This window comes from Heterodontus francisci, chromosome 33 (assembly GCF_036365525.1).
Source record: "Heterodontus francisci isolate sHetFra1 chromosome 33, sHetFra1.hap1, whole genome shotgun sequence".
NCBI classification, from domain to species: domain Eukaryota; kingdom Metazoa; phylum Chordata; class Chondrichthyes; order Heterodontiformes; family Heterodontidae; genus Heterodontus; species Heterodontus francisci.
This window is the reverse complement of record NC_090403.1, coordinates 24,458,570-24,482,543: the sequence shown is the minus strand read 5'-3', so window position 1 is coordinate 24,482,543 and position 23,974 is coordinate 24,458,570. Positions and strand designations below refer to the sequence as shown.

Below are 23,974 nucleotides of genomic sequence, written 5' to 3'. Positions count from 1 at the left end.
TGTTTAGGGCCATGGTAATTTGCTATGTTCTAAACATTGGACCTAATTCATTCATCTACAGGTGCTCTTTTGATCTGGCAGATAAAATGATCATTGCTTTGGGGCTACGGAAATGTAATCTGTGCAATGCAACTTCTCTGGGTTAAATATGCAGTGCTAAATGATTGTAATGGTAGGTGGATATGCTGGAGTTTTGATCAGTAACCTAAAGGAATAAAGGAACATTTCAGAGGCATTTATTCTTCTGGTTAATTTCTCAAATTGAAATGAATAAGGATTTGTCCATTGTGAGAGAAACATTTTGGAACGCATGGAAGATGCAGACTTGAATAGCTTTCTCTCATTTCATGTTATCTTGCACTAACTATTCGTGACACAATTTAATGCCCCATTGCTGAGACCACTGGAAAATCAAAGCTTTTTTTTTATCACAGAATTCATGGTATCCTAAAAGAATTTTTCACAGTGACTAAGCCCTCTGACTGAGCGCCACTTTGTGTTCATGCAATAGGGCATGTTTAACTTGTTCTTTTAATATGTTTCAGTTTGGTATGTTTATAGTTTAGTTTAGAGATACAGCACTGAAACAGGCCCTTCGGCCCACCGAGTCTGTGCCGACCATCAACCACCCATTTATACTAATCCTACACTAATCCCATATTCCTACCACATCCCCACCTGTCCCTATATATTTCCTTACCACCTACCTATACTAGGGGCAATTTGTAATGGCCAATTAACCTATCAACCTGCAAGTCTTTGGCGTGTGGGAGGAAACCGGAGCACCCGGAGGAAACCCACGCAGACACAGGGAGAACTTGCAAACTCCGCACAGGCAGTACCCAGAATCGAACCCGGGTCCCTGGAGCTGTGAGGCTGCGGTGCTAACCACTGCGCCACTGTGCCGCTGTGGTAGAAGTTACTGTTGGCTGTTTGTTGGCTATTCAACATAAAAGGATGTGGCCAGGGTTGCTATTAGAACATAAGCAACAAAGAAAAAGAAACAAAAGGAATCATCTTATTCTTGAGAGCATAGGAATCAACATATTGCATCAATTTTTTTTTACAGAGGAAGGTGAAAGTAAGGCTGCAGGCATACCTAAAGAGGGTGTGACACCATCTTAAAAAAAAAATGAATGAGCCTAAATGTGGTAAAGTGACCAGATCCAGATGATATGTAACTCGGAAAATTGAAAGAGGTTGAGGAAGAGATAGCAGAGTTACTGACTATAATTTTCCAGAATTTTTTAGGAATGGGTATTGTGTCATGACTGGACGCTGGCAGTCCCCTATTCAAAAAGGGTGAAAGTGATATGCCATGAAATGATAAGCAATTTCAGACTCTGATATCGTATGAAATTAGTGATTGCTTAGAAAGGCACAGGCTAATTAGAGAGAGTGTTAGGACCAGGTGAGAAAGGGATCTAGGGTTCCCTCTCAGCCTTCACCTGGTCTTACTGTAATAGGATTTTATTTTAAATACACTTTTTTGTTTGAGTTCCTCCTTAGTGAATCCTTGTTCACTGCTTTCCAATTGTAAGGCAAAGAAACTGGCCAAACAGGTTTTCTTAGGTTTGAAGAAGAAAGGTTGAACTTTATTAAACTTAAACTCTAATTCGGCTAATGCCTACAGATACACCGATACAGATACAGATAGAGACAGAAAAGAGCAGAAGAAAAATAAAGTGGAAAAGTTTGAGGCAATATATGAAAATGGTTTTGGTTACTGTTCTTCGAGCTTGCTGTAAAGTCCTTGATTGTAGGCAGGTCTTGCTTTTTGTTGGGGCTCAGTATTCTTCTTAAACCTTGTTCGATGTAGGAGACTTTTCTCTCTTGAGGTTCACGTGTCTTCAGTTGGTCCAGAGGCTTGTGAGAAAGAGGTGGGCGCAGACAGAATAGGTCTTCTGAGTCCAGGAGCAAACCATCTCTCTCTCTCAAACTGCCTGTATAATTCAAAAAAGCTCAGGTTTCCCAGCAGCTTAGTCATGTGACTAGCTGGTTTGACCACATGTGGTTGTGGATTTGGCCATCTTAGCAGTCATCCTGGGATGTGAGCTTCCTCACCTTCAATGTCTGGTGATCAAAGTCCATTGTGGGTTGGATGTGTCAGGGAATGGTCTTTTGTCTCCACAAGCACTGTCTGTTAGTATGTAAATGTTTTTTCCAGCCACAGCTGAACTGCTTAACAAGTCATTTCCTCGTTCCAGCAACAGTTTAATAATCCATGTTCATATGACAAAATTAATATGCCTCATTCTTGGCAGGTGGGGGTCTACATGACAATGGATTTGCAGTAGAAGTTTTTAATATAAATATTTTTTCAAGGCATTTAATAGGTGCTACTTCAGATATTTGTTGCAAAAATTGTGGCATATGGTATGGAAGAACATATAGTTGGATGAACAGGGACATTGCTGAAGATAGAAAGAAAGAGTAGGGTTAAAATGCATTTTTTAATTGGACTGTTGTGATGTGGATGGTGGTGTGCCCCAGGAATCTCCTGCTTTCTGCTTATAGAAATTTTGGATATAGACATAAAAGGAATGCAATTGAAATTTGCTAACAGTTAAGAGTTATGGCAAATTGTGAGGAAGAATGCAGGAAGACAGATTGGTGGTGTGGGGCAATTAGTGGCAAATGTAATGGTGTGAAATTTAAGTAATAAATTTTTGGAGGAAAATAAATGAAAGGATGTACACCTTAAATAGCAAGGTATTGAATAATGGAGGAACAGAGAGATGCACAAATGTAGATATTTGAAGAGGGAGTGCAGTCAGGCAAGGCCATTGTGAAAAGGAAACTGAGTGTTATACACATGCCATTCAGTATAAAAGCAAGGAAGTGATGTTGAATTTATACACAATGTTGGATAGTGTCATGCAGACCCCCACCTGCCAAGAATGAGGCATATTAATTTTGTCATATGAACATTGATTTTAAACTGTTGCTGGAGTGAAGAAATAACTTGTTAAAAAAAAATCACCAGATACTTAGCTGGAAAAACATTTGCATACTAAGAGACAGTGTTTGGGGAGACAAAGGACTATTCCCTGGTCCACTTAACCCAAAATGGACTGTGATCACCAGACATTGAAGGTGAGGAAGCTCACATTTCAGGATGACTGCTAAAATGGCAGAATCCACAAACAGAAGTGGTCAAACCAGCAGGTCACATGACTAACCTGCTGGGCAAACTGGGGTTTTTTGAATTGTGCCACAGAGAAAGGCAGAAGACTGTTTGAACTGGAACGAGGAAGCCGCTCGCCCTCTCGCTCGCCCTCTCGCACGTGCTCCCAAGCCATTGGACCCACGGAAAACACGTAAACCTCGAGAGAAATGACTCCTACATCAGGACAGGTTGAAGTATCAACTGGGCTCCAACGAATTGCAAGACTTACTGGCGACCATAGACTCCACATTGAATTTAAAGGACTGTAACTACCAGATATTGCCTCAAACTTTTCCCCTTTATTCCTTCTACTTTTTTCTGTCTCTGTCTGTGTGTGTGTTTATCGTGTATGCATGGTAGCATGGTCGTGTCGCATATTCGTAGTTGCTAACCGGGTTTAAGATTAATAAACTTCTACCTTTCTTGTTTAAATCTAAGGAAACCTGTTTGATTTCTTTGCCTTACAATTGGAGCAGGGAACATGGATTCACTAAGGGGGAGCTAAAAACATGGTGTTTTAAAAATTAACCCCCGTTAAGGTTAAACCAAGCAAAGGCTGAGAGGGAACCCCTAGACCCCTCTCACCTGATCGTAACTATAGCCATGGTTGGAACACAATGCAGCTCTGGGTATTTATTACAGAAAGGGTATAAGAGCCATGAAATGAGTAGAATGAAGATTCACTGTCATACTGCCCACATTGCATGCAATGTTTTCACCCAGAGGATGGTGGGTGTCTGGAATTTGCTGCCGGGATTGGTGGTGGAGGCAGAAACTCTCAACTCATTTAAAAGGGACCTGGACCTGGACCTGATGCGCTGTAACCGGCAAGGCTACAGACCAGGTGCTGGACAGTGGGATTAGAATGGGCGGCCAGTTTTTTCAGCCAGCGCAGACATGGTGGGGTTAATGGCCTCTTTCCATGTTGTAACTTTTCTATGTTTCTATGGTAAGTTTAGTGAGTTGAAGTAGAAGATTGATCGTCGTTCTGGCAAGATGTTGGAGAATTGCCCCAAAATGGTGAAGTCTGGAGATGCGGTTATTGTAGATACAATTCCAACCAAGCTCGTATGCGTGGAGACCTTCCCTGAATGCACACCTCTTGGACATTTTGCTGTCCATGATATGAGCCAAACTATGGCTGTTGGTATGATCAAGGCCGTTACTAAGAAGGATTCTGTTGGTTATAGCTATGAAGAAAGGTTCAAAAAAATTGTGGCTTTGTTCAGCAGAACAGAGAAGGCCAAGGAGGGATAAGGTTTTCAAAATTAATGTAGTTTGGAGAGGGTAAATAGTGAAAGATTGCCTCCAATGGTTGGTGAATCTGTAGCAACAACAACTTGCATTTATGTAGCCCCTTTCACAGAGTCCCAAGGCACTTCACAGGAGCAATATCAAACAAAATTTGACACTGAACCACAGCGAGAGATATTAGGGCCTGGTTTTAAGGAGAGTCTTAAAGGAGGAGAGAGAGGTACTGAGGTTTAGGGAGGGAATTCCATAGCTTATGCCCTTGGTAGCTGAATGTATGGCCGCTTAAAATTAGAGATGCACAAGAGGCCAGAATTAAAGGAATACAGATATATTGGAGGGTTGTAGGTCCGGAAGAAGCGAGAGATAAGTGACAAAGATTTGGGATTATCACTAGAAGAATAAAGAGGAAAAGTTAGAAGATTTTCTTAAAGCAATCCAGGTTCTAATAACGGTATTTAGCACAAATGGTTATTAAAGAAATTTGGGTATTTGTAAAGGCAGTTGTGTCTGATAGTATAGTGGTTCCTGTACTCGGCTCGCAGAACATCTCTTGTTAAAGTGAAGCAATACAAGAATAGTTCTACAATCCTGAGCATCCATACTCATGTTCAGCACAAATTGTATAGTTGGAGCTATCAACCCAGAGATTGAGAGTTCACATCATACAATAGATTCAATAAATTTGCTTACTTTTCTGTTGACATGGGGTCGGTGGGGGGTGGGGGGGGGGTGGGTGCGGGAACAATTATATCAAAAATTGCTGAATTGTCAGTACTCCCTGTTCTGGCTTACACATAACTCCAGTCTTTGAATTCCCTCTGAAGCAGTCTAGCAAGCTACTCAGTTGTAAAACCAGGCCCTAATATCTCTTGCTGTGGTTCAGTGTCAAATTTTGTTTGATAATGCTCCTGTGAAGTGCCTTGGGACTCCATGAAAGGGGCTACAAATAAATTTGACCATTCCAGAGCCACCCACATCCCAAGTATGAATACAGCGAAAGAAAGGAAGGAATAGGATTGGAAGCAGTGGTTCCAGCCACAATGTGGAATTCCAGGCTGAATGACACTCAACTGTGCTGTAATTTCTGTGATTCTTTGTAGGTTGATGCATGAAATCATTCACTTTGGTTATTCTGATTTGACACTAAATGCATTATCCAGGCCAAGTCAACAAGAATGTTGACACTTTTAAAAAAAAAAATGTTACTAATATTAACCACCTGTTCAACAATTTGTTTGCTTTCACATTGCAGGCAATATACGATCGCCTTTTTTGTTGGATTGTCAATCGAATCAATGATATTATTGAAGTTAAAAATTATGATGCCAAAATCCATGGGAAAAACACAGTTATCGGTGTCCTGGACATCTATGGCTTTGAGATCTTTGACAACAATAGGTATGCATTTAAAGGACCAATTTATGAGTAAGTTAAGGTGCTTAACAAATCTGGGATAGCGATGTGCAAATTAGATAAGCTTGATGCTTATTACTATCCAGCAACCCTGCAGCCGAGCATCCACGTATGTGGGTATCACGGGAACAGCATTGGGTTTTGCTGTGATGCTCATAAGCACTGACTGTCTGGACGAACACATGAAGAATAGCTACTTGGGAGAAGGTATTGCAGTGCTCCCAGAGTCCATGAAACTGTGCATTACTGAAAACTGGCAACTTCAGGTAATCAGGTGAGAAAATAGAGAGGTGGATGGGATGGTAAAGAGAGAGGAATATGTATTTGAAAAAGAAATTCTGTAGTCACAGCCACATAGGAAGGTTTTTTTAAAATGTTCATTTTGTGGGATGTGGGTGTCGCTGGTTCGGCCAGCATTTGTTGCCCATCCCTAATTTGCCCTTGAACTGAATGGCTTGCTAGGCCATTTCAGAGGTATTTTAAGAGTCAACCACATTGCCATGGGTATGGAGTCACATGCAGGCCAGACCAGGTAAGGACATTAGTGAACTAGATGGGTTTTTACAACAATCGACAATGTTTTATGGTCACCACTAGACTAGCTTTTTAATACCAGATTTTTTTATTAATTCGAACCCAGGTCCCCAGAGCAGAGTGAATCCAGCATTTCTTGTTTTTGTCCCCAGAGCATTAGCCTGGGCTCTGAATTACTGGTCCAGTAATATTACCACTACGCCACCGCCTCCCCTTTCTGGCAATACTGTAATTGTAAAGCCTACAGGGGACTATATTTGAAAAATGTACATTGTTGTTTTCTTCCGTAGGAACTTTTATTTGAATCCAGTTCAGGTAACATTCTCCCATCTATGGTTAAAGTGAATTAATACAATTCCACAGTCATGAGGCGCCAGTGACTGTCCGTGCTCACAGTAGCAACAATTGTAGAACCAGAGCCATATAGTTGTAGCTTTGACTCCAACTGGCACTCTGTGTCAGCAAATAAAATAATGCAATAAATAAGCATTAACAGGAGCAAATTGGAATTTTACAATCAGAACAGAGAGGATGTCTCAGCTGACTCTGGCTCATGCAGTAGATTCATTGCATCAAAATGATGTGCCTCCAATGTTGGATCAATATGTCTGTGCCAATATCTGCCAAAAACTTTAATGTGCAAAATGCAAGAGTCCATTCACAATTTCTAGTAAAATAATTGCGGCCTAAAAAGTTGCTGCAACTTGCCAAATGTTCCTTGGTTTGAGTAGCGTATCTATGAGGTCCAGCTGCCCATTCATCAGTGCAAGGTAGACAAGCACAGTAATGCAAAGAAATTCAGTCATGCCTAGTCAGATATCAATGAACACACATTGACACCAATCAGTGCTAATGATACACTGACATTACGTGGTATCAAAGAATTGATAAATTCAGGTAATGCCGAGGACAATCCAGCTTTCGAGTTGACAAGGCGACACTGACCTGCACTGAACAATTGTTGGTACCAGCTGATGCCTTTCTTAACCAGCAATTCCAATAACCTCCCGTAGGGTTGGCAGTATTAAAGGATGCTTTTCTGACCGAATCGGGCAGCCATTTGCAAGATGACTGGAAAAGTGGAATCTGGACCCGTGTACTTCACACATTTGTCAGTTGTCAGTCTATGTACCGTTTCCAGACCAAAATACAAAGCAAGATGGTGAAATTTGAATTCAATTAATAAATCTGGAATTCAAAGCTAGTCCAATGGTGACAATAAAACCATTGTAGATTGTTGTAAAAACCCATCTGGTTTACTAATGTCCTTTAGGGGAAGAAATCTGATGTCCTTACCTGGTTTGGCCTTCATGTGACTCCAGACCCACAGCATTGTAGTTGACTCTTTTATAAAAAAAAAATTGCCCAGTGAAATGGCCTAGCAAGCCACTCAGTTCAAGGGCAATTAGGGATGGGCAATAAATGCTGGCCTAGCCGGCGACGCCCACATCCCACAAATGCATTAAAAACAACTTGGTATATATGTGGTCAGGCAACACGACTGGTACAAGTGGGGCAGAGAGTGCTCCTTCCCACTCCCCCTCATCAAGATGTGATCCTACTGCTATCTGTTTTCTGGATCTCTTTGCTCAGCGTTTAGACAGGATAAACAGCATAGAAGAACAAACTCTCGGTCATCTTACGGTTCATGTTTCCAAGTGAAAGATCCATCCGGAGATTGTTCAGGACACTTTCAAAAGTTGACTTTTCAGAAGTAGACCTGTTTGCTGTTCCAGACAGCCATCAGCTCCTGCATTTCTGCTCAAGAACAGAGATGGTTGGCATGGAGGCTGGACAATCTCTTTTTCTCATGGGTACGAAGGCTTCTGTATCCATTTCCTTCAACTCTCCTGATTGCACAAGAACTCGAAGTACATCAGTACAAACAGTGAATATTTTATATTGATGACAGCTTACTGGGTTGAAAACCAAGACTCTCTGATATCACAACACTGATCAGAGGCAGGATTCCACTGTCTCACAGGATAAACTTCACAGAAATGTGAGATCAAATATTGCAACCCAGGAAACATTCTGCTGGCTGCCTGGTTATTGCAAGGCAGTGACTGTTAGATCAGGGTCTCCTGTCCTCCATGATGGATAACTTGATTTGTTCCCATTTGGCATCCACCAATATAGCTTCTAATGCAAAATAGAAAAGAATGGCATTGTGGTGTTTTACTAAGTAGGTTAGTCATACTTAATAATGTTCCACATATTCTGGAGCATTTCCAACAGGGCTGGCATGAGTTTAAAGCCTAATTCTGTGTGGCTTTATTTTGTGAATATTTTGGTCTTTTGTGACTCTTTTGGATTGTTAAGGTATGCATTTATCTCTTGGTTAATGCAAGTTATTTGGAAATGGTGCTCTTCAGGCCCTCGCTAGATCACAACTCAGACTTCAGTTCAGATCTTCACAAGTTAATGTGCCCATTGTTGAAAACTCTTTGAACATTTGACTAAGTTTCTTCTATGTATTACTACTTTGTCATGAGAATAATTTTTGGTTCCAAGTTGGTGAACTGTAAACCCTCGTTATAGATCAGCCCCATTTGTTTAAACATTCTGGCAGACTTGTGTAGAGGACAATTGGGCCACTTTACAGTTTCATTGGATAAATAATTTGTCCAGTTGTTTCATTCTGACCCCATAAGTTCCACAGCATAGATACTGAGATACTGTCAGTCCTAAGCTATTATGGGGATGAATGTCTGTGGAGGTTCTCCCAATTAGCAGAAAATCTGCGGCAACTCCCGCCAGTATCATTAATAATGCCATTTCTTTGGGGGTTTCGACAGGTCTTCTGTCTGATTTACAGCCACTGATTACAGAGAGCCTTCACAGAAATTAATTCCCTAGTTTTGCAAAACGGCTTAGGAGAGATTGACAGTTGTTTGTTTCCTATGCAAAGCAAAGCAGTGACCCAGTGGTAGATAGCCAAATGAATAGCCATCCTGCAAGGATGATCCCTAGTCCATGCTGACTGAGCTGATTGTAGCTGGTGAAGTGACGGGTACAGTACCATTGCACTCAACAAACTTGAGCTTATTTTTGTCTCGTGTTCCTGGTTGACATTTTTTTTTTATTTATTTATTCATGGGATGTGGGTGACGCTGGCCAGGCCAGCATTTATTGCCCATCCCTAATTGCCCTTGAGAAGGTGGGGGTGAGCTGCCTTCTTGAACCGCTGCAGTCCATTTGGGGTCGGTATACCCACAGTGCTGTTAGGAAGGGAGTTCCAGGATTTTGACCCAGCGACAGTGAAGGAACGGCGATATAGTTCCAAGTCAGGATGGTGTGTGACTTGGAGGGGAACTTGCAGGTGGTGGTGTTCCCATGTATTTGCTGTCCTTGTCCTTCTAGTTGGTAGAGGTCGCGGGTTTGGAAGGTGCTGTCTGAGGAGCCGTGGTGCATTGCTGCAGTGCATCTTGTAGATGGTACACACTGCTGCCACTGTACGTCGGTGGTGGAGGGAGTGAATGTTTGTATATGGGGTGCCAATCTAGCGGACTGCTTTGTCCTGGATGGTATCGAGCTTCTTGAGTATTATTGGAGCTGCACCCATCCAGGCAAGTGGAGAATATTCCATCACACTCCTGACTTGTGCCTTGTAGATGGTGGACAGGCTTTGGGGAGTCGAAGTGAGTTACTCGCCTCAGGATTCCTAGCCTCTGACCTGCTCTTGTAGCCATGGTATTTATATGACTACTCCAGTTCAGTTTCTGGTCAATGGTAGCCCCTCGGATGTTGATAGTGGGGGATTCAGCAATGGTAATGCTGTTGAATGTCAAGGGGAGATGGTTAGATTCTCTCTTGTTTGAGGTGGTCATTGCCTGGCATTTGTGTGGCGCGATTGTTACTTGCCACTTATCAGCCCAAGGCTGGATATTGTCCAGGTCTTGCTGCATTTCTACACAGACTGCTTCAGTATCTGAGGAGTCACGAATGGTGCTGAACATTGTGCAATCATCAGCGAACATCCCCACTTCTGACCTTATGATTGAAGGAAGGTCATTAATGAAGCAGCTGAAGATGGTTGGGCCCAGGACACGACCCTGAGGAACTCCTGCAGTGATGTCCTGGAGCTCAGATGATTGACCTCCAACAACCACAACCATCTTCCTTTGCGCTAGGTATGACTCCAGCCAGCGGAGGGTTTTCCCCCTGATTCCCATTGACCTCAATTTTGCTGCAGCTCCTTGATGCCATACTCGGTCAAATGCTGCCTTGATGTCAAGGGCAGTCACTCTCACCTCACCTCTTGAGTTCAGCTCTTTTGTCCATGTTTGAGCCAAGGCTGTAATGAGGTCAGGAGCTGAGTGGCCCTGGCGGAACCCAAACTGAGCGTCACTGAGCAGGTTACTGCTCAGCAAGTGCCGCTTGATGGCACTGTTGATGACACCTTCCATCACATTACTGATGATTGAGAGTAGGCTGATGGGGCGGTAATTGGCCGGGTTGGACATGTCCTGCTTTTTGTGTACAGGACATACCTGGGCAATTTTCCACATTGCAGGGTAGATGCCAGTGTTGTAGCTGTACTGGAACAGCCTGGCTAGGGGCGCGGCAAGTTCTGGAGCATAGGTCTTCAGTACTATTGCCGAATATTGTCAGGGCCCATAGCTTTTGCAGTATCCAGTGCTTTCAGTCGTTTCTTGATATCATGCGGAGTGAATCGAATTGGCTGAAGTCTGGCATCTGTGATGCTGGGGACTTCAGGAGGAGGTCGAGATGGATCATCCACTCGGCATTTCTGGCTGAAGATTGTTGCAAATGCTTTAGCCTTATGTTTCGCACTGATGTGCTGGGCTCCCCCATCATTGAGGATTGGGATATTTGTGGAGCCACCTCCTCCAGTTAGTTGTTTAATTGTCCACCACCATTCACAGCTGGATGTGGCTGGACTGCAGAGCTTCGATCTGATCATCAACTGGTTTCTGCTGGAAAGTGCATGGTTGTGGTTGTTGGGTAAGGGCAGGGTCAGGTTCAGTACACAAATTCATTTTACACTGGGAATGGTAGTATCGTGGTTACGTTACTGGAAGAATAATACAGAGGCCTGGGTTATTGATGCAGGGATATGAGTTCAAATCCCACCAAAACAGGTGAGGAAATTAAATTCGATTAATTAAATACATCTGAAATAAAAGACTATTAGCAGTAATGGTGACTGTGTAACTACTGGATTGTCATAAAACCCATTTGGGTCACTACTGTCCTTTAGGGATGGAAATTTGCTGTCCCTACCTAGTCTAGCCATAACCTGAGCAATAGCTACTAAATAACTGTCCTCTGAAATGGCCTAGCAAGCCACTCCATTGTCAAGAAAAGTGCCTCATGGGCAATTAGGGGTGGGCAGTAAATGCTGGCCTTACCAGCAATGTCCACGTCCCATGAATGAATTTAAAAAAAAAGTTTCAATTGTGATAGCTCATCCTTTCATGTCAGCATTCAATGTCCAGGCTTGCGCATGAAAAATGGGCATGTGGGGAATGATGATCGCCTGTGGAGCTGTGTCCTGACATGAGTCGCTGCCTTCAGAACTGCTCAAAATTAATTGACTGGGTCAGGATTAGTCATGTGGAAAAATCTCAATTTTTTCCTCTCAATTTGTTCTAAATTACCAGGACAGAATTTAATTATGAAAGCAACAAAATAGGCAAGTTCGAGCAATACTGATGATCACTCTATTTTTATATACTTGCAGTTTGGAACAGTTTTGCATTAACTACTGCAATGAGAAACTGCAACAGCTCTTCATCCAGCTCGTCCTGAAGCAGGAACAGGAGGAGTACCAGCGTGAAGGCATCCCCTGGAGACATGTAAGGAGCAGAACAGTTTTATTTCCATGAATGTATGTCTGATTCTAATGAGATGCTAGGGCAATGGGAGGTTCTTGCTCGTAACTTGATGGCTCGCGCTCCCTGTGTGAGCACTTATATAGGCCAAGGTCCTAGTAAGAGTATTGCAATAATGCTTGTCAGAAAGGCACTTTCTGCCTCATTGGTGTAACTGTTTCATTTATGTGTTTTGCGTATATGAAATCATACTTGGATACTCCACAACCATAATATTTTTTCCACACTACTCTTACCAATTGGGGATTGAATGAAGACTGAATTAATCAGATTTTGAGCTTAGCCATTCCCAGTAAAGTGAGTTTCACCACTATTTATTGCTAAGTCTGAATCTTGCAGCTAAATTGGAACTTGTGTATCAAAAGAGAAGCACCAGCTTCTAGAATATTGACAGTGCAATGCAGTCGGATTTCTGTCAGAGAATGACAGCTGATAGTCCCAGTGCAGAAACAATGTTTTCATCAGTTTCATTAACAGAGCAGCAGACAAATGTTAAACAAATACCCAATGTAACAGCATACTTTGGCAACTGATAAGTCTCTGTTCAAAATGATGGATCTGAAGATGGAATTTCAGGTGGAATTCTTGATGACAAACTTTTAAGTCATGATGATGGTGGTATGTTTGATGATCCACCTGTGTTACCAGATGGAGGAGTTTTGATTCTTGTATAAAGCACTGAGTCAAACTGATATGCGAGGAGCATAGTTGAGACTTAGCCCCACATCAATGGAGATATCTATTGAGACTAGAATCAGCAAGACAAATTTATTATTAAAACGGAGGCAATTTATTTTGGAAATTAATTTCTGTAAGGTATGTCTTGAGATTCTAAAGAGCTGCTATTGTGTTTTAATTGAATGGAAAATGTTGTGATATGGAAAAATACTTACATTTAGGTAATGCCTTATATGACTTTAGGATGTCCCAAAGTGACTTGCAGCCTATGAAATAATTTTTGAAGTAGTGTCTCTGATGTGATGTGGAAAACACAGTAGCCAGTTTGCACACAGCAAGGTCTGACAAACAGCAATAAGATAAAAGATCAGATAATCTGTTTTAGTGATGTTAATATTTATTAGCCAGGATGCCCACTTGAACCATTAGCCTGTGTAAATAGGTTAAATCCTCCAACTCCTACCCCTCCCCTGCCCTTACTCTGTTTTACAGCAAAGACGGTTTATAATTCAGTAGTTAAAAGTGCTGAAATTTTTCTTTTTAGTGTCCAGGCAGATAATTACTTTGAAAAATAAACATGAGCTCTTACCCCACTTTATTCCCACCCCAGATTGCGTGTATGATGTGATAATTATGATAATTTTGATTGGTATTTAAAGGATTGTGAATTTAAATTGACCAAATTCTGAAGATTTGATTAGGAAATGACTGTCACTTGATTTGACTTCTCTGCAGATTGACTACTTTAACAATCAGATCATTGTGGATTTGGTGGAGCAGCAACACAAGGGTATCATTTCAATTCTTGATGATGCCTGTGTAAATGTGGGGAAGGTCACTGATAAGATGTTCCTGGAAGCTCTGAACACCAAACTGCAAAAACATCCACACTACTCCAGCCGGAAGGTAATTGTTCTTTGATTAAGTAACGGAGAATGTTGATGAAAGTAGTGCTTTTGGTATTGGCTTTCAAAAGGCATTTGATAAAGTGCCCATTTTATCATCTGTCCATGTCCTCCTGAGGTCCGCTGCTATCCTTCTCACTATTTGTTACATTTCCAAGTTTTGTGGCATCTTCAAACTTTGAAATGATGTCATGTCCGGGTCACCAATATGTATCAAAAGGAACAGCGATCCTAATAGCAACCCCTGTGGACACTACTGTGTACTTCCCTACAGTCTGATAAACAACGTTCCCCACTACTCTCTGCTTTCTGCCTCTTAGCCAATTTTGTATGCAGGCAGCCACTGTCCCTTTAATCTCACAGGTTTCAATTTTACTAACAAATCTATTATGTGGCATTGACTTGACCTTAGCTGGAGTATTGTGTCCAATTCTGAGCAAAACACTGTAGGAAGGATTGGGGTGTAGAGGAGATTTGCTAGAATAATACCAGTGATGAGGGACTTCAGTTACGTGGAGAAGCTGGCATTGATATACAAAGAGCAGAGTAGCTTAAAGGGAGATTTTACTTTTTTTGCATTTGAGGTGCTGTACGAATGGAAGTTGTTCATGATTCACCCATTTATGTTTTTGATTTTTGTGCATTTCATACTTGGATATGACTAGTCACTCTCTGCCAACCTATTGATTAAGTATTGTGACATGCAGCCTGTCCTGAACTGTGCTTTTCTTCTGTTTGTAGTTGCTATGCTGTAAAGGTGATTGTAATGTTGGTGAGTTAAGCATTATTAAACTTGGCTCAAAAAATGTTCAGAGCAAATGTAGCTAGAAATGATCTTTCCAAAGATGACAGTGTATGAAGTAGTACGCAGAGAAAGTTAAAGCTTGACATTTAATAGTTATTTTGATGATATGAATAAGCTATTTTGTGATTCCTTACATCCAAGCCTTGTAGCTAAAGACCATTTTATTTTTTATAGTTAAGATCAGGGACCTGTTCGAGATACTGTCATAGTGCTAGAGTTGTCTTTCACTTCAAATTTAAGGCAAAAGGTATAATGTGAAGGTTGAGTGCCATATTCAGGCTACAGAGGTGACCTGAAAGTGAAACACTCTGACCTTGACGGGTCTGTAGACGTGATAATTCCTGCTGCATCCCTTTTAGTACAATTAGTGTACACTGCATGTGATAACTAGTTTCCCCATTTCTTTCCAGTATTCTTAACAGAAAATAAGAGGAGCTTTATCCAACAGGGAAATTGCCTTTGGCAAATGTTTTGAGAATGTAACCGGTAGGACAGATAAAGGTGAGCGAGTAGATTAGTACATTTGGATTTCCAAAAGGCATTTGATAAGATGCCACGCAAAAAGTTAAGATACAAGATAAGGGCTCATGGAGTTGAAGGTAATATATTAGCGTTGTCATGCAATCCCCACCTGCCAAGAATGAGGCATATTTTGTCATATGAACATTGATTTTAAACTGTTCCTGGAGTGAAGAAATGACTTGTTTGAAGATCACCAGACACTGGGCTGCAAGGACATTTGCATACTAAGACATGCTGTTGTGGAGACAAAGGACTGTTCCCTGCTCCAATTAACCCAAATGGATTTTGATCAGCAGTCATTAAAAGTGTAAAGAAGCGCATTCCAGGCCCTGCTAAGATGAGAAAATCCGCAGAGCCAGGACTGGTTAAACCAGCTGGTCACATGACTAACTGGCTGGTCCAGGTTTTTTGAACTAGCCACAGGACAGTTTGAATTCAGAAGGCAGTGTGCAACTGAAGCTGAAAGAAGCAAGTCTCTCGCCTGGCTGTCTCTCTCTCTCACTTTCTCCCCAAGCCACTGGACCCACGGAAAACACGTAAACCGAGAGAGAGAGAAACGACTCCTACATCGAAACAAGTTGAAGCGTAAACTGGGCCCCAACGAATTGCAAGGCTTACCGGCGACCAAAGACTCCACATTGAACTTAAAGGACTGTAACTACCAGATATTGCCTCAAACTTTTCTCCTTATTCTTTCTGTCTCTGTCTGCGTGTGTGTTTATCGTGTATGCATGCTAGCATGGTTGCGTCGCATATTTGTAGTCGTTAACCGGATTCGAGTTTAAGATTAATAAACTTCTACCTTTCTTGTTTAAATCTAAGGAAACCTGTTTGATTTCTTTGCCTTACAATTGGAGCAGTGAACAAGGATTCACTAACGGGGAGCTAAAAACATGGTGTTTCTAAAATTAAACCCTGCTATGGTTAAATCAGGCAATGGCTGAGAGGGAACCCCTAGACCCCTTCTCACATGGTCGTAACAGCATGGATGGAGGATTGGTTAACGGACAGGAATCAGAGAGTATCAATAAACAGGACATTTTCAAGTTGGCAGGCTGTAACCAGTGGAATGCTGCAATGCTGTGGCTTCAGCTATTTACAATCATTGTTAATGACTTAGACAAACAGACCGAAAGTAATATTTCCAAGTTTCCTGATGATAAAAGCTAGCTGGGAATGCAAGCTGTGAGGAGGACACAAAGAGGCGGCAAAGTGATATATACAGGTTAAGTGATTGGGCAACAAGGTAGACTATGGAGTCTAATTTGGGGAAGTGTGAGGTTATTCACTTTTTAAGTAAGAATAGAAAAGCAGAATTTTTTTTTCAAAAGGTGTGAATCTTCAGAGAGACTTGGGTGTAATTGTACAAGGAACACAAAGTTAGCAAGCAATTAGGAAGCAAATGGCATGTTGGCCTTTATTTCAGGGGGTTTGGAGTACAAGGATAAGGAAGTCTTGCTACAGTTGTATAGGGCTTTAGTGAGATGACATCTGGAGTACTGTGTGCAGTCTTGGTCTCCGTATCCAAGGAAGGATGTACAGCAAAGCTTCACGAGATTGGTTCCTGGGATGAAAGAATTGTCCTATGATGAGAGGCTGAGTGAATTGGGCCTATACTTTCTGAAGTTTAGAAGAATGAGAGGTGAGCTCATTGAAACGTACAAGAATTAAAGGAGCTTGACACGATAGACACTGAGAGGTTGTTTTCCCTGGCTGAGGAATCTAGAACATAGGGGCACAGTCTCAGGATAAGGAGTTGATCATTTAGGACTGAGATGAGGAGAACTTACTTCACTGAGGGTTATAAATCCTCAGAATTCTCTACCCTAGAGGGGTGTGGATGCTTCATTATTGAAAATATTTAAGGCTGAGATAAACAGATTTTTGGTGTCTCAGGGAATCGAATATGGAGAGCGGTCGGGAAAATAAAGTTAAGGCAAAAGATCATCGATGATTGTATTGAATGGTGGAGCAGGCTCGCGGGGCCATATGGTCGTCTACTGATCCTATTTGTTATGTTCTTAACAATATGATACTTTAATCAAATTAGATGTGCATTATGTTTGACTATAGAGTATGCAGAGAAGTAGTTTGAATTAACACTAAATTAAATAAGTACATCTGCTGGTCCAAAACTTAAGTATTACTGAAAATAGAAACATTTTGTCGAAGCTTTTTAGCTTGCACTCATCAGGACAAATCGCAAGAATACCAATGTAAGGAAAGCAACACGTTTATACTGTGTGAGAAGAGAGTGCTGATTGGTTGGCAAGTGGACTCTGATTAGCAGAGGCGTTGCCATGGAGAATGCACAATTTATGGTGACTGATAGTTAACTGTTAAGCTTTGTTTGAAATTTAAACCAGTCTACCTCAGATTACCCTAAAAGGGTAAAGTAACCCAAAAATTTGAGCAACAGGTGAAGCGGGCTGTTTCATGCTGCTATTATGCAGTAGCAACATGTGTGGTGTTTGCCACTAACAGGATGCCGCCATCAAGCCAAAAAGACATTCTGCCTATCACACAAATGAGTAATGTGATGTATGAATTTCAATGCCAGTGTGATGCTAGGTACATAGACTGTACGTCCCAAACACTGGCAGATTGTATCAAACAGCATGTCCCTTCCGCTATTCGCAATGGAAAGGGTACTGACTGTATCCAACCAGCCTGAGCTTGCAAAATTCAAAACACAGTGTCCAACATTTGATGTGATTCCGCGATTGGACAACATTTGCTAAATAATCCTCAGTGTGCTAAGAATTATGCTGACAACCAATTTAAGATTCAGTCGGGCTCACAGTGTTGTGCATTTGCGTGTACTGGAAACTACATATATTAATACACAGGGCCCTGTTCTTTGCAAACAGAAAGAACATGTACAAACATTGCGCCAGTTTCAGCAAAACAAAAAAAGTGACAACCATTCGCTGGTTCATTCCTCAGCGCAATGCCTTGACCAATCAGAGTCAAGCTGCCTAGTTTAAATTTCAAACAAAGCTTGGCTGTTAACTGTCCGACACCATAAACTGGTGCATTCTCCATGGCAACGCCTCTATCAATCAGAGTCCACTTGCCAACCAATCAGCACTCTCTTCTCATAAAGTATAAATTTTTTGCTTCCCTTACATTGGTATTCTTATGATTTGTCCTGATGATTGCTAGATGAAAAACTTCGACAAAACGTCTCTATTTTCAGCAATACGCAAGTAGATCTGCACAAAGTGAACGCTTGTTGCCAGAAATGAGATGCTGATAGAGCAAATTAGTTATTATTCTGCCACATTATCCACCTGTGACAGTGAGCTGAGTAGATCTACAATGCAGTGTACCTGAGTGTGTGTTTTCTTTTCTCCTTCTCAGATTATGCTGATAACCTGATCAAGAAAGTAATAAGTTAAGGCTATTGCAAAGACCTCTTTACTTTGAAAGACGATGTTGTAGATCTAGAAAAATGAGAGTCATTATTACTGCAGCTATCTGTATTTCATGACATTGTACCATCAGAACAAGCTTAATGTTATTAAAAAAAATGGCACAGAATATTTTACTTCATTTCCCCCAATAACAAAATGAAACCTAACTTAAAAATAGAATCTGTTCTCCCAACTTGGAGGGAATGTGGAGAGCTGGCTGTTCATGACTATGGATTCTGCTGTTGCCTTAGATTAAAGTCGTGAATTGCTGCAAACATTTACGCAGGGCATATCTGAGAGTGTATGTTGAGATCCCACTTAACAGCTTCTTTTTCATGACTGTCAGAGTACCAGTAATATCTCACTTCCCTTTCTCTGTAAAGATGCAAAATGCATCTATCCACCAGTCTATCTGTGCACATGAAGAGGCATGTTAAATGCATATATTGTACTAATATTTGTATAGCGTTATGATCAGGTGAGGAGGGGTTGAAGGGCTCTTCACTTTCCCTCCTTGTTTGACCACAACAGGTTTGTTTCTTTTTGAAGTGGATAAACATGTCAGTACAATCATAAAAAGAACCAATCAGACAGGTTTTCTTGAGTTCAACAAAGAAAGAGGTTAGCTTTATTGTACTTGAACCAATCTAAGTAAAATAATAAAATGTACCCCAACTTTCACACAAACACGCACACACACAAATAGGTTACAAGCGGGGAAGTATGGATTGGTTGAATTAGAGTCCAGAGAAATAAAAGGGGTATAACCTGTGGAGGATAGTGACTCGGCTGGCTTCAGGCTGAGTGCGGTGGTAGTGCAACCTTCCTTTGGTGGTCTTCAGGCTTCTGATTTGAAGATGTGGATGGCTGATTCAGTGGTTCTCCTGGAAACGGCAATGTGGCTGATTAACTTCAAGGTATCTCTGGCTGCAGCAGCGATATGCCTAGGTGGTCGTAGTCAGAAGCAGGATTTGAAGCTTGCAAGGTGGTTCGGGGAAAGAGGGAGGAAGGAGGGACCCCACTTAGGTCTTCTCTTGTCAGTGCCTAACTGCTTGTCTCCTTGCTGCAGAGAAAATACTAGCTTAAGCACACAGTTGGTGAGCCTGTCACATGACTGTCATCCAGTGATTCAAGCACAGTTACCAGTGTGTATTCCCTCTTGCAACTTAATTGGTCCATGTTTAAGAATTCCCTTCTCATAACCAGGGTCCCATTGTTCAAGTGATTACATTTGAGTGGTTTGTCTCTACCAGTTTAATATTCAGGTGATGGCCTTGATGCCTTGCTAATGGGAACAGGATAGGTAGATCACTCAGATTCCCCAGGTCATTGTTCTTGATGGGTTTGTACAGACAATTCCTCTCCATCTAGATGCATTGGAATGTGGAGTACAGTGATGCAAATTTAGGTAACCATTTTTAGTTGCAAGCAGAGAATTACCTTTTATCTGTTTCTTTTTTTAAAATTTAATTCAGGTTTTCAGCCGGTGGATTAAAAATCATCATTTGACATCGCTCGTTTTTGTGACATTAGTCACCAGTGGGCATTGGTGCAACTTTACATTATTCCATCTGATCCCCAGAATTATCAAACAACATTCCAGAAATCAACCTATGTTTAGTGATCGTAGGAGTAAATCTAAATGTACAACTCCTATGACTCAATAGTACTGCAAACATTAAATATATTTAAATCAGGTCAGGATAAACTAAAACCTGGAGTGCAACTGTGCTGATGCTGTTCTGTGATTGTCCATGTACTAACAATGAATGTGTTTTGTATTGTAACATTTGAATGCCAAAGATATTAGAAGAGCTAGAAGTTTGAACTGGTTGTGTGACTTGTACTGTTCCCTAATGTCAATCTTTAACAAGAGTTTCAATCTATGACCAGGATCCTGTGATGAATGTTAAAAACTACTTTGAGCAAACTCAGGGAGGGATGTTAAAGCAACCTCCGCATTTTTCCGAGGAGATATTCAAATCTTAATTAATCCAGTGGTCGAACAACAAAAACAACTTGTATTTATATAGCGCTTTTAACATAAAATGTCCCAAGACGCTTCACAGAAGTGTTATAAAGCAAAATTTGACACCAAGGCACATAAGGAAATATTAGGGCAGATGACCAAAAGCTTGGTCAAAGAGGTAAGTTTTAAGGATTATCTTCAAGAAGGAAAGAGAGGAAGAGAGGTGGAGAGGTTTAGGGCGGGAATTCCAAAGCTTAGGGCCCAGGCAGCGGAAGGCATGGCCACCAATGGTGGAACAATTAAAATCAGGGATGCTCAAGAGGCCAGAATTCAGAGGAGTGCAGATATCTCGGACGGTTGCATGGCTGAAGGAGATTACAGAGATAGGGAGGGATGAGGCCATGGATGGGTTTGAAAACCAAGATGAGAATTTTAAAATTGAGACATTGCTTTATCTGGGAACCAGTGTCGGTCAGTGAACACAGCGGTGGTGGATGAGTGGGATTGGGTGCGTGTTAGGACATGGGGTGAGAGTTTTGGATGACCTCAAGTTTACAAAGAGTACAATATGGGAGGCCTGCCAGATGTGCATTGGAAGAGTCAAGTCTTCAGCAGATGACCTGAGGTGAGCCAGAGTCAGGCAATGTTACAGTGGTGGAAGTAGGCGGTCTTAGTGATGGCACAGATATGTGGTGCAAGCTCATCTCGGGGTGAAACATGACACCAACGTTGCAAAGAATCTAGCTCAGACACTTGCCAGGGCGAGGGATGGAATTGGTAGCCAGGGAAAGGAGTTCGTAGCGGGAAGCAATGACAATGGCTTTGGTCTTCCCAATATTTAACAAAACTGGAATGTCTGTTGGGTGCATTTTTTTTTTGTCGAATACACTTTGCCACCATCAGGCATGATATTGAGAATAATCTTCCAAAACACGATGATTCTGGAGTAGTGTGAACAGACTTTCCAATTAGTTCAGCAGAAATCACCCTTCAGGTAGCTCAATAGATAAAGAGGGTACATGGGACTTTTAGTTGTCTAACACGTTTGGGCACTGTTCAATGCCTGATGAGGATTCTTCAATACAGTAAAACAATGAAATATTTACATTGAATATCTGTTCATTTATGTTTCCCTCAAATAGGCTTTGTCTCCTTTCCAAAATTAAAGCTTGTTTTTAACAACAAAAATGTAATTAGGAGGGAGACAGAAACAACCCCCCCCCCCCCCCCCACCACCGCCTCCCCGCCCATCCCTCCTTTCTAGCTCCTAGCCATTAGAAATTAGATCCTCTGTGACGCTAGTGGCATTGAATTAGCATTGAGCATTTCTAACTGTCAACAAAACAGTTGCCGATATTTGGTTTGAAATTCAACTGGTGCTGTTTTTTGGAAATTCAAGTAACATGATATAAAAAAGACACATTATTTGGTATCTCTTCTCTCTCCCTCTCCCTCTCCCTCCCTCCCTCCCTCCCCCCCTCCCTCCGTCCCTCCCCCCCCCTCCCTCCCTCTCCCTCTCCCCTCCCTTCCTCGCCACCCCCCAACCCCAATTCAGATCTCAGTCTCTCTCTTTCACATTCTAAAATTCATAGAATACAAAAGAAAGGCCGCAACTAAGTTTGTCATTAGAACATTGTGATTTTCTCTCTCTCTCTCTCTCTCTCTCTGACTCTGTTTAAAAAAGGAACTGCATTTTACCCAGTGAAGCTGCAGAGAATGGCCCACTAGACTTTCAAATATTTTAATTTTTTTTTCACAAAGAAACCACTAGAGGCTAAAGGAAATAAAATTACTTTGTTTAGTTCCCTGATTCTAATGCATCCTAGGAAATTAGATACTCCGTGCTAAAGGCCTCACTGCTTTGAGCAAAAGTATCAACTCCAAATCTCTGCTTTCGAGTGAGGTTTTGACCTTCAAGCATAAATTTTAAGAAAGGCCTTAAAAGACTAGTCAATGGATCAATTTGCTCATGTCATTGTAAATGCATAACTTTTTTTTATTTTGGATGTTAGAAATTTGAGTTATTGAGGAAACAAATTGCATAGATAAAAAAAATCCAAAAGCATTTTGAGAGAAGTGTGGGAAACATAGAAACATAGAAAATAGGAGCAGGAGTAGGCCATTTGGCCCTTTGAGCCTGCTCCGCCATTCATTATGATCATGGCTGATCATCCAACTCAGTAACCTGTTCCGGCTTTCGCCCCATACCCTTTGATCCCTTTGGACCCAAGAGCTATATCTAACTCCTTTTTGAAAACATACAATATTTTGGCCTGAACTGCTTTCTGTGGTAGCAAATTCCACAGGCTCACCACTCTCTGGGTGAAGTAATTTCTCCTCATCTCAGTCCTGAAAGGTTTACTCCTTATCCTTAGACTATGACCCCTGGTTCTGGACTCCCCCACCATTGGGAACATTCTTCCTGCATCTACCCTGTCAAGTCCTGTTAGAATTTTATAGGTTTCTATGAGATCCCCCCTCACTCTTCTAAACTCCAGCGAAGAGAATCCTAACTGACTCAATCTCTCCTCAAACGTCAGTCCCGCCATCCCAGGAATCAGTCTGGTAAACCTTCGCTGCACTCCCTCTATAGCAAGAGCATCCTTCCTCAGATAAGGAGACCAAAACTGCACATAATATTCCAGGTGTGGCCTCACCAAGGCCCTGTATAATTGCAGCAAGACATCCCTGCTTCTGTACTCAAATCCCCTCGCTCTGACGGCCAACATACCATTTGCCTTTTTTACCACCTGTTGCACCTACATGCTTACCTTCAGCGACTGGTGTACAAGAACACCCAGGTCTCGCTGCATATTCCCCTCTCTGTTTATAGCCGTTCAGATAATCTGCCTTCCTGTTCTTGCTACCAAAGTGGATAACCTCACATTTATTCGCATTATACTGCATCTGCAATGCATTAGCCCACTCACTCAACTGGTCCAAATCACCCTGAAGCCTTTCTGCATCCTCCTCACAACTCACCCTCCCACCCAGTTTTGTGTCATCTGCAAATTTGGAGATATTACATTTAATTCCCTCATCTAAATCATTAATGTATATTGTGAATAGCTGGGATCCTAGCACCGATCCCTGCGGTACCCCACTAGTCACTGCCTGCCATTCGGAAAAAGACCCATTTATCCCTACTGTTTGTTTCCCGTCCGCCAACCAATTTTCTATCCATCGCAATACACTACCCCCAATCCCACGCGCTTTAATTTTACATGCTAATCTCTTATGTGGGACTTTGTCGAAAGCCTTCTGAAAGTCCAAATAAACCACATCCACTGGCTCCCCCTCATCAACTCTACTAGTTACATCCTCGAAGAATTCTAGTAGATTTGTCAAGCAGGATTTCCCTTTTGTAAATCCGTGCCGAGTATGTCCTATTCTACCACTGTACTCCAAGTGCTCTGCTATAAAATCTTTGATAATGTTCTCTAGAATTTTC

At 41.7% G+C, this 23,974-nt stretch overlaps 1 protein-coding gene across 1 annotated transcript in view; it reads left to right on the top strand.

Annotated features, from left to right (window-relative positions):
* The window catches only part of LOC137348057 (unconventional myosin-Id-like), a 552,237-nt gene that overhangs the window by 152,813 nt on the left and 375,450 nt on the right, over positions 1-23,974 (top strand). Inside the window, exons 9-11 of the mRNA XM_068013182.1 lie at positions 5,676-5,821; positions 12,078-12,192; positions 13,642-13,812. Of these exons, the coding sequence (XP_067869283.1) occupies positions 5,676-5,821; positions 12,078-12,192; positions 13,642-13,812 (432 nt within the window). The remainder of the gene's footprint in view (positions 1-5,675; positions 5,822-12,077; positions 12,193-13,641; positions 13,813-23,974) is intronic.